Source organism: Schistocerca gregaria, chromosome 1, assembly GCF_023897955.1.
Source record: "Schistocerca gregaria isolate iqSchGreg1 chromosome 1, iqSchGreg1.2, whole genome shotgun sequence".
NCBI lineage: Eukaryota > Metazoa > Arthropoda > Insecta > Orthoptera > Acrididae > Schistocerca > Schistocerca gregaria.
Window position 1 is genome coordinate 309,869,136 of NC_064920.1, and position 17,806 is coordinate 309,886,941.

General features: G+C 41.9%; 1 protein-coding gene across 1 annotated transcript in view; it reads left to right on the plus strand.

Annotated features, from left to right (window-relative positions):
- The first annotated feature begins 6,003 nt into the window (after positions 1 to 6,003).
- Positions 6,004 to 17,806, plus strand: part of LOC126345110 (alpha-1B adrenergic receptor-like) — a 79,161-nt gene continuing 67,358 nt past the window's right edge. The window contains exon 1 of the mRNA XM_050002079.1: positions 6,004 to 6,169. Within this exon, the coding sequence (XP_049858036.1) occupies positions 6,004 to 6,169 (166 nt within the window). The remainder of the gene's footprint in view (positions 6,170 to 17,806) is intronic.

Below are 17,806 nucleotides of genomic sequence, written 5' to 3' on the forward strand. Positions count from 1 at the left end.
TCAGTCAGACAGTCACGAAGATTGGAAAAACTGACAAGTGTGAGAATTATCGCGCTATCAGCTTAACAGCTCTTGCATCCAAGTTGCTGACAAGAATCATATACAGAAGAACGAAAAAAATTGAGGATGTGTTAGATGACGATCTGTTTGGCTTCAGGAACGGTAAAGGCACCAGAGAGGAGGCAATTCTGCAGTTGCGGTTGATGATGGAAAACGCACTCAACAATGTGAAATGGATCAAGTGTTCGAAATTCTGATAAAAACAGACGAGTACGACACAATGTGTACAAGAGCCGAGATGGAACAATAAGAGTGCAAGACCAAAAACGATGTGCTCGGATTTAAAATGGTTTAAGACATGAATGTACTCTTTCGCCCATATTGTTCAACCTATACATCGAAGAAACAAGACGGAAATAAAAGGAAGATTCAAGAATTGAATTAAAATTCAAGGTGAAAGGATATCAAAGATAAGATTGCCTAATGACATTGCTATATTCAGTGAAAGTGAAGAAGAATTACAGGACCTGCTGAATGAAATGAAGAGCCTAATGACAGTAGAAAATACACTGGGAGTAAAACGAAGAAAGACGATGTAATGACAAGCAGCAGAAATGACAACAGCTGGAAACTTAAAATCAGGATTTGTCATCACGAAATAGATGCAGTTAGGAATCTGCTACCTAGACGGCAAAATAACCCTTGACGGAAGAGCAAGGAAGACATAAAAAACAGTCTAGTATTGACAAAAAGGGCATTACTGGCCAATAGAAGTCTACTAAATTAAACATCGATCTTAATTTGAGGAAGAATCTTCTGGGATTTTGGAGCACAACGTTTTATAATAGTAAAACGTTGACTGTGGGAAAACCGGAACAGAGGAAAATTGAAGCATGTGAGATGTGGAACTACAGAATAATGTTGAAAACTGAGTGGGCTGGAGGTAAGGAGTGAGAACATTCTCCACAGAATCGGTGAGGAAAGAAATATGGAGAATTATGCTTCTGCTCATGTACATCTCTGAAAGACTATTGTCATTGATTCCTAGAGCGTCTGATTCTTAATAATTAGTTGATATTTAGCTGTATAAGACTGTTTCACAATTTTCAGTTCCTCAAACAAAGTCGATTTTTTTTGCACTTGGATACCCAATGCACCCGCAATTTCTATTTATTTCTTCCCATGCAGAACTTCTGAAGATGCCTCGAGAAGGCGAAACGTATAAATAAAGCTCCTGCTGTCATTTGCAAAATAGAGTGTATTTTTTTACTGAAAGTATATCTTGAAGGTTGCTGTAACATAGCCGTGGTATGGGAGGATTTATATATCTTGAATACATTCGGTTCTCTTACTCATCTTTAAACTACGATATCGTTGTTACATTGGACAGTATTACAGCAAATGGAATATCGGCCATCAGGCCGTCACAGACATACCTTATTTCTCCTCAGGTGACCAACACGGTCGAATTATTCTGTAGGTGTCATTAGGAATAACCAGAGTGTCAGAATTATTAACAGTTGCAGGCTTTGCATTCAGGATACGAAACGTGATCGCTTCGTAAATTTCTGAGTATTGTTTACCTGCGTGTTCGACGCCATGTGATAATAGGGGCTCCCTACCGCAGCTACATTTAGCAGAATGAGCAAGTCACGGCGCTTTCACCATTTAGCAACCAGGCCGCAGTGTGTTGGTGGCGACACTAACTGTGTCGTAGTCGAAAAGGGAAATGTCAAGGTCACTGCATATGGTAACAAGGAAAATACGTACTAGTCAATCTCCACTTTTTCACCCGTTTCTAGGCAGGAAGGGTCGTCGTAGGCGATCTTCCTGAAGATTGTAATAACAGTGATAGTGTTGAAGAGTTATAATATTACAGGGCTTTGCCGTCTCTTTCGAAATGGTTCTTGGCTTCTGAAGGCATCATCGGTGAAACAGAAAGACAGCAGCGAACCAAATATAAATCCCTGCCAACATGTTAGCCGTGGTAGCTGTGAGCGTAGTAAAAAACAACGAGCTCTGCCGTATCATTGCAGGAGTTCTCGCAAGAATCTGTTTCTTAAAATATGTGACTAGTTCTGTAAGCATAAACAGAATCTGATGGAGCATCCTATGCAAAAAGTATTTTTTTCCAAGGCAGACACGGTAGCAAAGCTGTCATACAGAAATTTCGGATCCAATTCCATGTTCTGTCAAGAATTTTTCATTGATGTAGGGGGTGGGGAGGGTGGGGGGTTGAGGAACAAGATAATTCAGTATGAAAGAGTGACTTAACCGAGATTTCCCAGCTCCAGTCTCTGTAAAAGTGCTAATGTTTGGAAGAGCTGTGAGCTGACTTCATGCTCTTCCATACTGAATCCAAATGACGCCACTGGCCGAAAATGGCGCGGCGGTCGGTCGGGATCTTATCCTGAGGGCTGGAGCGTTAGTACTCTAGTTCGTCGCAGAGTGTACGCGTCAAGCTCAAAACGCTTCAGGTGCTGCAGAGATATACCCTAACGTCATTCCTACCCACAACCCAGTCTGTTCGGGAAGGCCGCCAGCAAGATCATCAACACACGAAGAAATTGGGCTGAACACTAATGTACACCGACGAAAACAAATCGCAACAGCAAGGAGTAGTTGTGCAATTAAAAAAAAAAAAAAAGGTTGGCAAGCGTGTCTCTACATCTGAAAGTTGACGTCTATTCACATTTCGCGCCCGTTACGTAACAGTGGCCATGGCAGCATCACTATGAGGATGCAAATCAGGTTTGTTCTAAATACACGCCGTAAGGCTCGAAAGCGTTAGTTACTTTTGAGATTGGAGGTGATAAGTTGATGTTAGTCAAGAACGACTTTAATTCCACAAACACATTATCAACAGCTCACTGAGATTTAACGAGGTCGTGTAATAGGGTTACGAGAAACTGGATGATCCTTCTGTGTTACTGCAGAAATACGTGGTGGAATTATTGCCACTGTGCATGATTTCTAGCAGTGGTGGTCACAACGAAGGTATAGTTGTAGTAAGACCAGGCGCCAGCCCCAGATGGCCGAGTGACATTACCGACCATCGTATTGTATGGATCTGAAGCATCGTGCTGAATCTGTAGCATCAACTTGAGCAGCAGTTGGCATCATAGTGACACAATGAAATGTTACAAATCGGTTACTTCAAACGCAGGTCCGAGCCTGACGCCCTGTAGAATGCATTCCACTGACCTTAAACCATTGTCCTTTGCGCCTGGAGGTCTGTCGTGTTTTCCGATGAAAGCTGGTAGTGCCTCGGTTCCCAGTGATGGCCGCGTGTTACTTAGAAAAGGGCCATTGGAGGGCTTGCAAACCAACCAGTTGGCGTGGTAGACACACTGAACCTGGTGTTATACTCTGGGGTGCGATTTCGTATGACAGCAAAAGCTCTCTCGACTACTAATATGTTTGTCAGTCGAGTGATTCGATTTGTTGTACTGCCATTGATGAACAGCATTTTAGGGGGTGCTTTCCAACAGGGCAACGCAGCCCAACATGCTCTGCGGAGTGTCGACATGTTGGCTTGGTCAGCTCGATCACTAGATCTGCCCCAAGTTGAGTACATATGGGACGTCACTGGACGACAATTCCAGAATCATCCACAAGCAGCATTACCCGTCCCTGTACTGACAGACCAAGTGCAACAGGATGACCTCCATCCCACAAACTGACATCCGGCACCTGTGCAATACAATGCATGCACGTCTGCATTCTTGCACTCAACATTCTGGCGATTACGCCTGTTGGTAATGTTTCTACATCTACATCTACATCTACATGACTACTCTGCAATTCACATTTAAGTGCTTCGCAGAGGGTTCATCGAAACACAATCATACTATCTCTCTACTATTCCACTCCCGAACAGCGAGCGGGAAAAACGAACACCTAAACCTTTCTGTTCGAGCTCTGATTTCTCTTATTTTATTTTGATGATCATTCCTACCTATGTAGGTTGGGCTCAACAAAATATTTTCGCATTCGGAAGAGAAAGTTGGTGACTGAAATTTCGTAAAAAGGTCTCGCCGCGACGAAAAACGTCTATGCTGTAATGACTTCCATCCCAACTCGTGTATCATATCTGCCACACTCTCTCCCCTATAACGTGATAATACAAAACGAGCTGCCCTTTTTTGCACCCTTTCGATGTCCTCCGTCAATCCCACCTGGTAAGGATCCCACACCGCGCAGCAATATTCTAACAGAGGACGAACGAGTGTAGTGTAAGCTGTCTCTTTAGTGGACTTGTTGCATCTTCTAAGTGTCCTGCCAATGAAACGCAGCCTTTGGCTCGCCTTCCCGACCGGCATTTAAGTTTTTCAATAGCGTATCTCGCTCTTACGTTAATATGTGATCTTGCAATGTTAATCACTTTAAATTGTTACCTAGAGAAATATATTCCCGAACTTTCATTAGTCTTCATTATTCATTTTTTCGTGTTGCGTTTTTTTTCCGTCATTGCAGTTAGTCTTCGATTTGTTTCACATATCATGCCATTCAATCCATGATCGCACCTGCAAGGATGACGAACATCGACATCGTTGACAAAAGAAACGTGTGAATTTCCTCGACTGTATCAGAGTCAGAATGTAAAATTAACCGCCTTTGAGCCGTCAATTTTCAACATTCTTTTATTGGGCAACCAGTTTCAGGGTTTTACTACGCCATCTTCAGGTCCCTTACCGACGTGTAGGGGTAATCTACCTTAAGAACCTTCAACATCGAAGCGTGTCAGCAATCGTTGGTTAATATATTAAAAAACTAAAAACCCGCCTCGATTGCGAAAAAAGCACCTAGTGTTAAGTGTTAACCCAGGTTTTGGCGTAGATAACTACACCTTGTTCAGAACAACAGTAAAACCCACAAGTGCCTCAGAAGACCTTTGTCAATGTTTGAAAGAACACCACAGCTATACATTCATAAACGGAAAACACAAACAGTACATATGTACAAAGTCAAAACCACTACTTAACTTAATGGTGTACGCTCCACCCCACACGGGCCTATGTTCGATAGGCCGTGACCCGCCATAAACCGTAGCTACAAACGGTCCCTCACTTGCTAGCCTGACGCACTATCTGTGGTTTTGACTTTATACATATGTACTGTTTGTGTTTTCCTTTTCTTTTTCGTTTATAAATGTATAGCTATGGTGTTCTTTTAATCATTGACAAAGGTCTTCTTAGGCACTTGTGCGTTTTATTGTTTTTCTGAAGAAGGTGTAGTTATCTACGCCGAAACCTGGGTTAACACTTAACACTAGGTGCTTTTTTCGCAATCGAGGCGGGTTTTTAGTTTTTTAATATAATCTACCTTGCTTGTGTCCGCCCCCGGTAGCTGAGTGGACGCCGGCACGGTAGCTCAGCGTGTTCGGTCAGAGTGCTGGTTCGCCTCTGTAATAAAAAAACTAAGTGGAACGATCAACAAATAACTAACTTTAACGGATGTCATGTGACGTCCGCAACGACCAAACCCACCGACCAACAACGAACAAAATGAAAAAAAAAGGCAGGGTCGGAGATTTTCTCCGTTCAGGGAGTGGGTGTTGTGTTGTCCTGATCACCATCATTTCATCCCCATCGACGCGCAAGGCGTCGAAGTGGCGTCAAATCGAAAGACTTGCACCCGGCGAACGGTGTACCCGACGGGAGGGCCCTAGCCACACGACGTTTTTTTACCTCGCTTGTGATCAAAACAGGGGACAGCAATACTGGTTGTTGCAGTGACCACTTCAACCGTCACCTGCCGACTAAGATGGCGTAGTAAAACTCTGAAACTGGTTACCCAATAAAATAAGGTTGAAAATTGACGGCTGAAAGTCGTTTAATTTGACAACCTCTATCGAACAGCCGAGTCCCTCAACCATCGCTAAATAGGTGGACATACAGAGAGTATCAATGTAATTCCCAATCTCGTTACAGGTAACAGTAATGTGGGTAGTTGGCACCCTGTGTGTGATGCGGCAGTGCCTAGTCTACCGTCGACCGCTCCATGTTGCAGGAGGGCGGCGAGTCGTGGCAGGAGGCTGGCCGCCGCCTCACGCTGTACGGGCGCGCCGCCAAGTTCCGGAGACAGAAGAAGGCCGCCAAGACGCTCGGCATCGTCGTGGGCGGCTTCCTGCTCTGCTGGTTCCCCTTCTTCCTCATCCTGCCCATCGGTGAGTAACTAGCGCTCTCATACCGGACACGTACGATTTCGCCAGGTGCTGTACAATCGTGTCACGATACACTGATGGAAATGGAATATGTTACACCATCAAGCTCCAGTCTTCAACACATAATGGGCATTAAATGATTAAGGGGAGATTATAACACTACCGTCTGCTACCGCTGTACCATAACCTTAAAGCAGGTTGTGAAATAAAACAATATTATTAAAGCAATTATGGTATAACGCAACAGAGCAGTGTTACCCTCTGGGAGGAATTTTGTTGTGTTGGCCGTGTTGTACCTAACGGAGGTGGCTTATCGGAAATGAAAGTCAGAATTACGGAAATACTTGAACAGTAACAAACAAAATTTTGCCTATCTGCACTGTTTAACAGGTAAAGAAAACGGTCGACAGCCTAACTAGGCAAGAGAATGATTAACATTCTCGTTCAAGAAAATAGTTATTAGTAACTTGAATGGATAAACACAACCTATACTTTGTCACACGCGAGTGCAGTGAACTCTTGACACATACATATGTGTACGGTAAGATTGAAACTAACAGTTAAAGCAGCACAAAGTATTTGCAAAATTATAACAGATACTGAAACACACTATTACTTTCAGGGCTTACACAAACTGAATGGTCTTTATAACGTTATTACTATTAACTGCAGAATCATTAATTGGATATTGGTTAAGTCTCTCTCAGTTAAGTACGTTACTATTTAAAATGAAAGGTAATTTGAATCCACTTACAGGTTGCTCCTCACTATCATTTGACTAAAGAAATTAAGGTTTTCCTAATTAGTGGTCTTTCCGTTACTTGTTACCAAGCATTAACCCAATAGACAAACCGTGGATCCTGTTATATTATTAATAAGCACTTCTAATACACAGGAGAGACAAACACTTAGCAAACTTGAGTATATAACGTTCCACACTGCAGTTTTCCGCTTTTACTACATTGAGACACAAAATTAACATATATGTAAGATACTGACTCACCTTCTGTGTTTTACAACAGGCACTAATGAGATCATTTACGAAGCAAAACTTTATAAGCCTCGGTCTTACGAACTCTTAATTTGAAGTTGGCAACAATGCATTAATAAACAGTTTTATTAGGAAAATTACTTTCATTAACTTTCTTTTTTTTGTTCAAGAGGCATTAATTATCAAAACCACTGTTAATGTTCTTTCAGTAGGGACACTCGGAAATCACTTTAGTTCAAAGGGAGAGGAACCTGAGAGGTGTTATGATAAGGAGAAAAATTAAGGTAGGTACATAAATGCAGTTATAAATTACCTTATATTTGAGCACACTAACACATCCATTTAGCTGATCCTTCACTGTACATTGCTATAGTACTCCATTACAGTGATTGCGCAATGTGGTGGCGGTTGCATGTTGGTAGGTGGATTTTCAGGTAGATTGCTGGACTCTGTCATTTCTTGGTGGCGATGATAGATGGAAATTCCAGAATAGTTCCAGCTGTTTATCCATCCATCTGAGGCATTGGAAAGTAGCAGAAAAAGCCTCTCTCGGAACCAGGACAATGTGCAACTATTACATTGCAGTTCACAGTTTGGTAGCTCGTCCCCGACTGGTGACTCGCCCCCGACTGACTCTTGTTCCACCTTTTCTACCTAGGCCAACCACAATATGCGCGCGCAACACAGTTCCGTTCCTGAGGGGAACCACTACTCCTTTTACATACAAACTAACTAAGAACCCTAAGTGAGGATCAGCAGTTTACATGACAGCAAACAAATACAATAAATAAAACAGAACATTTGCACATATTGACATTTCTACAAAAAATTATTCACACAGAATTACAATTATATACAGTAAGTTTTGTTCCCTCCAAATGGGACAAAGAATTTAAATGACAGATACACTACATTGCATAGAATCATATCATGACATCGAAGTTCTTACAAAGAAATGAGTATACAGTTTTATGTTATCGATTCAAACAAACACATTTACAGAAGCTCAGTGATGTAACATTAAATGAAACAAAAACCAAAATAAATCATTGGAGTATTAGAGCTATGGTGTTACAAGATGTTCATCGAACTGACCGAAAATGTCAACTTTCAGTTTGTCAACGATGATATCGCATCCGAAGTGCCCGAAAAATAGCTAAATGTTTGACGCGACCTTCTCTACACATCCAATTTTCGAAGCAACACTTCAAATGGTTGAAATGGCCCTGAGCACTATGGGACTTAACATCTGAGGTCTCCCGCGTCCGGTCATCCTGATTTAGGTTTTCCGTGATTCCCCTAAATCGCTCCAGTCAAATGCCGGGATGGTTACTTTGAAAGGAAACGGCCAGCTTCCTTCCCCGTCCTTCCCTAATCCGATGAGACCGATGACCTCGCTGTCTGGTCTCCTTCCCCCAAACAATCCAATCCAATTCATCTCAGGTCATCAGTCCCCTAGAACTTTAGAACTACTTATACCTAACTAACCTAAGGACATCACACACATCCATGCCCGAGGCAGGATTCGAACCTGCGACTGTAGCGGTCGCGCGGTTTCAGACTGAAGCTCCTAGATCCACTCGGCCACACCGGCTGGCAAGCAGCACTTCAATAATATCTCGGTGAACAACAATGCCATGACTTACTTTGAAGAAATACATCTGGAAGGCCGCAGTATATGCTCTTTGGTTGTGAGATCATCTCTGACTCTGTTCTGCATCTTAGAAACAGTAACAAACCAGCTGCTTTGTTTAGGCCCTGAAACCAAATTTTCGTTTTCATCTGGTACAGTTAGCAGAGTCACAACTTATGATGCAGCTCTTGTATTTAATGATAAGGACGTAGGGAGGATGAAAGTATTGTAGAGAATGGGCTTTAACACTGGAAAATTTAGTCAAGACATCTTAAGAAAAATACATTTACAGCGCTACTCTGCCGGCCGCGGTGGCCGTGCGGTTCTAGGAGCTGCAGTCTGGAACCGCGGGACTGCTACGGTTGCAGGTTCGAATCTTCCTCGGGCATGGATGTGTGTGATGTCCTTATGTTAGTTAGGTTTAAGTAGTTCTAAGTTCTAGGGGACTGATGACCTAAGATGTTAAGTCCCATAGTGCTCAGAGCCTGCGCCACTCTCCAGATGAGAAATCGGTTCAAGAGGTGGTAATGGAAAGAAGGCAGGAAACAAGAAACCAGAAGAGAAGCCCTGAAAGGAAGCAGAATACTGACTTCGAAAGAGGTGACATGGGAAAAAAGTTAGGATGAACTTTAAATTGCATTTCCTGACAATTACGATTGTACCTTTCTACATCTACATCTACATCTACATGTGCATGAATACTCTGCAAATCACATTTAAATGTCTGGAAGAGGATTCATCAAACCATCTTCACAATTCTCTATTATTCCAATCGCGTATAGCACGCGGAAAGAATGAACACCTGTATCTTTCCGTAAGAGCTCTGATTTACCTTATTTTATCATGGTTTTTTGCTCCTCCCTATGTAGGTCGGTGTCAACAAAATATTTTCGCATTTGGAGGAGAAAGTTGGTGATTGGAATTTCGCGAGAAGATTCCGTCGCAACGAAAAACGCCTTTCTTTTAACGTTGTCCAACCCAAATCCTGTATGACTTTTGTGACACTCTCTCCTATATCTCGCGATAATACAAAACGTGCTGCCCTTCTTTGAACTTGAACTCCGTCAGTCCTGTATGGTAAGGATCCCACACCGCTCACCAGTATTCTGAAAGAGAACGGACAAGCGTAGTGTAGGCAGTCGCCTTAGTAGGTCTGTTACATTTTCTAAGTGTCCTGCCAATAAAACGCAGTTATAAATAGTTGTAATATCTAGGTATTTAGTTGAATTTACGGCTTTCAGATTAGACTGATTTGTCGTGTAAACGAAATTTAACGAGTTCCTTTTAGCACTCATGTGGATGATCTCATACTTTTCATTATTCAAGGTCAAGTGTCATTTTTCACATCATTCCGATATCTCTTCTAAATCGTTATGCAGTTTGTTTTGATCTTCTGATGACTTTATTAGTCGATAAACGAAAGCGACATCTGCAAAACAACCGAAGACGGCTGCTCAGATTGCCTCCCAAATCGTTTATATAGATAAGGAACAACAAAGGGCCTATAACACTACCTTGGGGAACGCTAGAAATCACTTCTGTTTTACTCGATGACTTTCCGCCAATTACTGCGAAATGTGACCTCTCTGACAGGAAATCACAAATCCAGTCACATAACTGAGACGATATTCCATAAGCAAGCAATTTCTCTACGAGCCGCTTCTGTGATAGAGTGTGTAAAATGTTCCAGAATCCAGAAATACGGAATTGAACTGAAATCCCTTGTCAATAGCACTCAACACTTCATGTGAATAAAGAGCTAGTTGTGTTTCACAGGAACGATGTTTTCTAAACCCATGTTGACTGTATGTCAATAGATCGTTTTCTTCGAGGTAATTCATAATATTCGAACAGAATATAGTTCCAGAATCCTACTGCTTATCGACGTCAACGATATCAGCCCGTAATTTAGTGGATTACTCCTACTATCTTTCTTGAATATTGATGTGACCTGAGCAACTTTCCAGTCTTTAAATACGGATCTTTCGTAGAGCGAGCGGTTGTATATGACTATTAAGTGTGGGGCTAATGCATCAGCATACTCCGAAAGGAATCTGATTGGTGTCTGTACAAGAAGACTTGCTTTTATTTAGTGATTTATGTTGCTTCACTACTCCGAGACTCCGAGGATAATTACTTCAACGTTACTGTTGATGGCAGCTGTTCTCTATTCGAATTCTGGAATACTTCCTTCGTCTTCTTTTGTGAAGGCATTTCGGAAGGCTGTGTTCAGTAACACTGCTTTGGCAGCACTGTCTTCGATAGTATCTCCATTGCTATCGCGCAGAGAAGGCATTGATTGTTTCTTGCCGCTAACATACTTCACATACGACCAGAATCTCTTGCGATTTTCTGCCAGGTTTCGAGACGAAGTTTCGTTTTGCAAACTGTTATAAGGATATCACATTCAAGTCCGCGCTAAATTTCGAGCTTCTGTAAAAGATCGCTAATCTTGGGAATTTTTTCGGCTGTTTAAATTTCGCATGTTTGTTTCGTTGTTTCTGCAGCAGTGTTCTAACCCGTTTTGTGTACCAAGGAGGAGCAGTTCCGTTGTGTGTTAATGTATTTTGTATAAATCTCTCAATTCCTGCGGATACTATTTCTTTGAATTTAAACCACATCTGGTCTACACTTATATTATTAATTTGGAATGAGTGGAGATTGTCTCCCGGGAAGGCGTCAAGCGAATTTTTATCTGCTTTTTTGAATGGGTATATTTTTAGCTAATTTTTCTAGGATTCGGGGATTACGATATTCAGTTCCGCTACGACAATCCTGCGTTCACTAATCCCTATATCGACTTTGATGCTCGTTATTAATTTCAGATTATTTGTTGCTAGGAGGTCAAGTGTGCTTTCACAACCGTGCACTATTCGCGTGGGCTATGAACTAACTGCTAGAGATTATTTTCACAGAATCTATGAAGGCATGAATCACGAAATATTTGTAAATTTATTTCTACAAATCCAGTAAACGTGGTCTGAAGAGTAAATATTGAAATTCTGAGTGCAAGAGGCAAAGTACTTGCAGTTTTGCAAGAATTTTGAATTACACTTGCAGAATTATAATTTAAAAAATATTAATATTCTACTATTCGATATATTTAAAAAACCACGCCAGAGAAGCTTACTATGTGCAAAGAGATTAGAAAGAGAAAATATTGTAGAAAACTTTTGAATGGTTTCCGACAGAAAGGTACATTTATTTATTTTTTTTTTTTTAAATAAAACTGTTAAATGTATGTAATCCGAGGAACTTAACAGTAAATGCGTTATTTTCATGTAAAGATGGCACAAAATTTCATTGCCATGTTTTCAAAACAGTGGATTTGCTGCAACTTTTAAACAGTATGTGTTTTTTATTAATGTCCCCCCTTCACCTTCTACATCAGTGTGAGATGTGATTCCTCGTGCATCAATACACCCGTGTGTTCATTGCACAATATGAGCAACCAGTCTGTGGATACCGCTTAACTCTGTCTGTAGACCATGCAAGTCCCATATTGCTCAGAGCCATTTGAACCATTTTTTTAAAAATGAGAGTTCCTTACGCCGACAGTCTTTGGGCGACACTGCTGATGATTTATATTCAAAATTTCAATGGTGGTGAATATCGAACCTGGAACTCAGGACATGTTGATTGCTAGTCACTTACGTTTCCTTTCCCCTGGACTTGTTTGACAGCATGCTTGAGACGTGTATTGGAAGGACCATCAGGGGTCAGATCACTAATCTAGGTTCTGTATCAGGTGCTCAACTGCCCTTCTTGTTGGTGCATAACGCTGCTGTGACATTTGTGGTGAAGTTGCTATGGTATAGATCAAATTTATTACATGAAGGCAGTTGCGTACTGCACAGTTGTCTCTACAAATAAAGCTCACAGTTCTGTTGTAATCTTGTAGGGCTACGTGCAAGCCATAATATATAGGTAGCTGTCATCAGTTGACTGTCTTGAACGAGGGAGAACTCTACAAGGCGCATCTTTGTGTCTCTCGACAGCAGTTGAAGGTGTATGAAAATTTGGCGGGAAGCTTCCCGAGCTGGCGACCCCGAATTGCTGCAAAGTGGATACAGTCTAAGCTTAAAATATAACATGTTGTCAGACCAAATACTGCGCTAAAGCCACATTACCCGGTTGAGGAGTAGAGACAAAGCACGCTCTACTGGAATGCACAGAGAAAGCAGGTTTAGTTTTTCCTCCATTTAAAAGAAAAGAGTAGTAGCGAATTCCTATGTTCTAACATTTTGGAAAACTACACAAGTCATGGATGTGGGACGGAACATTATTTCTTCAATTTATAGTTTTATTCATACGTCACTATTCCCACTATAGTGAAGGATGACACATTCAGCACCTGCTTTTACTGGTCTGTTAATTTGAAGCTCTTTGTGTCTGTGGCGGTTGTGTGAAAGGTACGTAATGAACTTGTTCCATTCCCTATGAGGTGGATGCGGTTAGCATTATTTGCGTTTGCTGGAATATTCATGTGAGTGTTTTAGTACCTTAATAATTTCTTTCTATTATACGGCAAGGGAAACGGATACGCAAAACTTAATGACTATGCGGGTACGGTGAGAAATGTGTGTATCTATGAGAGAGAGACGGAGAAATTGCGTGTGTTTGGGCACAAAAGAGCAGTAAATTCCTCTCTGCCTCGCAACATTCCTGTGACTTTTTTCAGTCTTTGCCCTGCAACCACAGTGCTTTCCGTCGGCCTAGCTGGCAGCAGGTAGGCCTTCTACTGAGGAAACATCCTTAACTCTTGTCATCCTCTGTTGCATGTCGATGGTTGTTTGGTTGATTTGGGGAGAGAGGCCAAACAGCGAGGTCATCAGTCCCATTGGATTAGGGAAGGTTGGGGAAGGAAGTTTGCCGTGCCCTTTGAAAGGAACCGCCTCGGCATTTGACTCAAGCGATGCAGGGAAATCATGGAAAATCTAAATCAGTATGGCCGGACGCGGGTTTGAACCGTCGGCCTCCCGAATTCGAGTCCAGTGTGCTAAACACTGCACCACCTTGCCCGGCCAACCACGTAAGAGCGAACAAGAGGTTCTACCCGTCACAAAGTTCTGTATATGGTGTGCTTTAGTGTAGAATGCACCGCCATAGTTTGAAAGTTATGCTAATAGAAGCTTAAATTAATTGCATTCTACATCTTCATTTCGATGGTCGTTAACACAGCTATTTGATTGTTTTGCACAGTCGTTGAAAGTATCCAAGCTTAATTCTTATTTTCCTAAAATTAGTAAGACTTAACACTCCCACTTAGGCCAGGACAGCATGCAACATTCTGCCGTTCCACGTAAATTATGCTCTTGAACAGATATTCTACAATTCAGAGTTGCGTTATTGCAGCGATCACTGCGTAGATACAACAAAAAGACCAAGCAGAGAAATGTTGGGAGGAGAGAAGGAAGTTAGAATTAATGGATTAATGTCAGTTTGTAGAGAGCTTTTCTCGGCATAATATTCTTTTTTTTTTCAAATGTTAACAGTCTCCAACGAGGAACAGAGACAATTCTTCTCTTGAATTACGTTTAAAATTTATCAATCGTTTCAGGCCGGCCGGGGCGGCAGAGCGTTTCTAGCGCTACAATCTCGAACCGCGCGACCGCTACGGTCTCAGGTTCGATTCCTGCTTCGGGCATGGATGTGTGTGATGTCCTTAGGTTAGTTAGGTTTTAGTAGTTCTAAGTTCTAGAGGACTGATGACCTCAGAAGTTAAGTCCCATAGTGCTCAGAGCCATTTGTTTCAGGAAGTACTGAAGTGCGTATTATTTAAGTAAAGCATTTTCACAAGGTACATTTTTCCGTTTCGTGGAAAAAAGAAACCCAAGCATGGTAAATATTAACTAAAAAGTTGTTAATAAATTATAAAAGCAAATACGAGATCTGGAATGTCAGTAAGATGGTGGCAAGTATAATGTAATTAGTATATGTCCTGGGACACGTGTGGGATCGATAGACTAGATAAAAAAAGAAATTACTCGTAATAGAAACGAAAAAAGTCACAGGCGGAAGGAAAACGAAAGAGTTGATCAATCCTCACCTCTCAAGCCTCTGTTGGAGGTCCGCAGGTTACACGCTAAGCAGTTGAAAGATCGTCAAGAAAAAAGCTTCCGCAGACCATCGACATCTCCAAAGTTTTTCCTGCGGATTAGAGTCCGTTGCGGGCTGTACATCTCTAAAATATAACCAGACAGTCTGTTGGAAGTATGCGAAAACCTTCGCTCGAATTTTCTATAGATAATGTCCCTTTCCCCAACGTAGCAGAAAATTACGGGATCTTGGATCGCTACAATGAAAGTGAGCTGGTTAAGCAGTGCGACATGAATGAAAAAATTAAGTGCCTTTATTGAGGCAAAACGGTACAGTTACATTTTGATATGGACACTATCACTCTGCGCTGTAGCTCTTGTCATACCCAAAATTGTTTTATACAACTGTCAATTCGCAATCGCATGTTTAATTCCACCTGTCACCTCAGTTGTTCGCAAGCAACATGGTACTGATCACTTACTTTTACATATTACCGGTTACTTCGTTAAACATTCATGTGGTGACTTGTTGTTGTTGTGGTCTTCAGTCGTGAGACTGGTTTGATGCAGCTCTCCATGCTACTCTATCCTGTGCAAGCTTCTTCATCTCCCAGTACCTACTGCAGCCTACATCCTCCTGAATCTGCTTAGTGTATTCATCTCTTGGTCTCCCTCTACGATTTTTACCCTCCACGTTGCCCTCCAGTACCAAATTAGTGATCCCTTGATGCCTCAGAACATGTCCTACCAACCGATCCCTTCTTCTACTCAAGTTGTGCCACAAACTCCTCTTCTCCCCAGTTCTATTCAATACTTCCTCATTAGTTATGTGATATACCCATCTAATCTTCAGCATTCTTCTGTAGCACCACATTTCGAAAGCTTCTATTCTCTTCTTGTATAAACTATTTATCGACCATGTTTCACTTCCATACATGGCTACACTCCATACCAATACTTTCAGAAACGACTTCCTGACACTTGAATCAATACTTGATGTTAACCAATTTCTCTTCTTCAGAAACGCTTTCCTTGCCATTGCCAGTCTACATTTTATATCCTTTCTACTTCGACCATCATCAGTTATTTTGCTCCCCAAACAGCAAAACTCCTTCACTACTTTAAGTGTCTCATTTCCTAATCTAATTCCCTCAGCATCACCCGACTTAATTCGACTACATTCCATTATCCTCATTTTGCTTTTGTGGATGTTCATCTTATATCCTCCTTTCAAGACACTGTCCATTCCGTTCAACTGCTCTTCCAAGTCCTTTGCTGTTTCTGACAGGATTACAATGTCATCACGAACCTCAAACTTTTTATTTCTTCTCCGTGGACTTCAATGCCTACTCTGAACTTTTCTTTTGTTTCCTTTACTGCTTGCTCAATATACAGATTGAATAATGTTGTGTACATAGTTCCGCGTAGTCAGCGCGTGCAACACTTCCCCACTAGAGCGCGCCCCGATAAGCACAACAGCGCAGGCGCAGCGTTCGTCCGTCTGCGCACTACGAGATGGCGCTGTCTAGAGACGGACCACATTCTGCTTCCGCCGATCCGCGTATTAATATGTAACGCAGCCAATGAGATTGCTGCTAACGTAGAACCTTTTCTCCTTGCGGATCACGCTCGCGCAATGATACCTGAACGCTCGAGGTATTATAACGAGTGTACAGAGCTCCGATTAGTCAGTCTGCATTTGTCTGCACCGGTCTCCATCAGTCTGCATTAATCTATAGTCAAGTTTCAGTCTGCGCCTAATAAGATTATCATATTCCTACACATAGCCATGAAGATAAATGAGTAGACACTTTGTCAATTATCAGAGATATGTGAGAATAAGATTAACGTACCAAGACCAAAGGAACTTCAGACTGTCAATTGTAAACAACATCCAGAATCAAGTTACGTAATATCTGTTTTTTATTATTTTAATAAATGTGTGTGAAAATTAATCAAGTTCTGTTTAAAGATGGTCACCATCAATCTGCTACTCTAATCGTGCAAGTGGCATTTCTATCGTCTGACCTAACGGCAGAAGATAAACACGCCACGATAAGACCACGAGATATATTGCTGACACTCGCCTACTTCGTTAGAGCGACAAGTCAAATAATCTGATGGTGTGTGTACTGAAGGTCTTACAGTACGCACACCGTAAATAGCATCGGGGAGAGGTTACAACCCTGTCTCACTCCCTTCTCAACCACTACTTCCCTTTGATGTCCCGCGACTCTTATAACTGCCATCTGGTTTCTGTACAAATTGTAAATGTATTTTACTCCTGCTACCTTCAGAATTTGAAAGAGAGTATTCCAGTCAACATTGTCAATAGCTTTCTCTAAGTCTACAAATACTAGAAACGTAGGTTTGCCTTTCCTTAATCTTTCTTCTACGATGAGTCGTAGGGTCAGTATTGCCTGGTAGCTGGTGTAAATGTTTCTGAAGCTGTTAACGACTGGAACATAGTTCTTCTCCGCAGCCCGTAAGTAACTGCACTTCATAAGTCTTAAATGTTTCAACGTTTGTCACTTCAGCTATAGAAATGACTGATAACCTATAAATCCATGAAACATGCTTCTGGCCTGACAACATGTAGAGTGCGCGTTTCGTTGGCCACGGAGCTAGGAGGGGGAGGGTGGCGAGCCCATCGCCCCGGCCGCCTTTGATCCTCGGGCGACATCCCTAGCACTCAGTTTGATAGCAGGCTGAGTGGACCTGTAGCCTCCTGGAAGGACCGGAACCAGGCAAAATGCGCCTTCGCAAGCAGGGCTTTCAGTCCGTAACCCAGCACTCTACCCGCTAAACCACCAGACCACCTCTCGTAATCTGCGAAAAATATGAAATTAACTATATTCATTCGTTCAGTATCAGAAAAACTGAGGAAGGACCAATTGCAATCGTATGCCAAGAATTAAATTTCCGGATTTGGGACGACTACTCTTTAACAGCTCAAGGCTGAGCTAACTACTAAATTT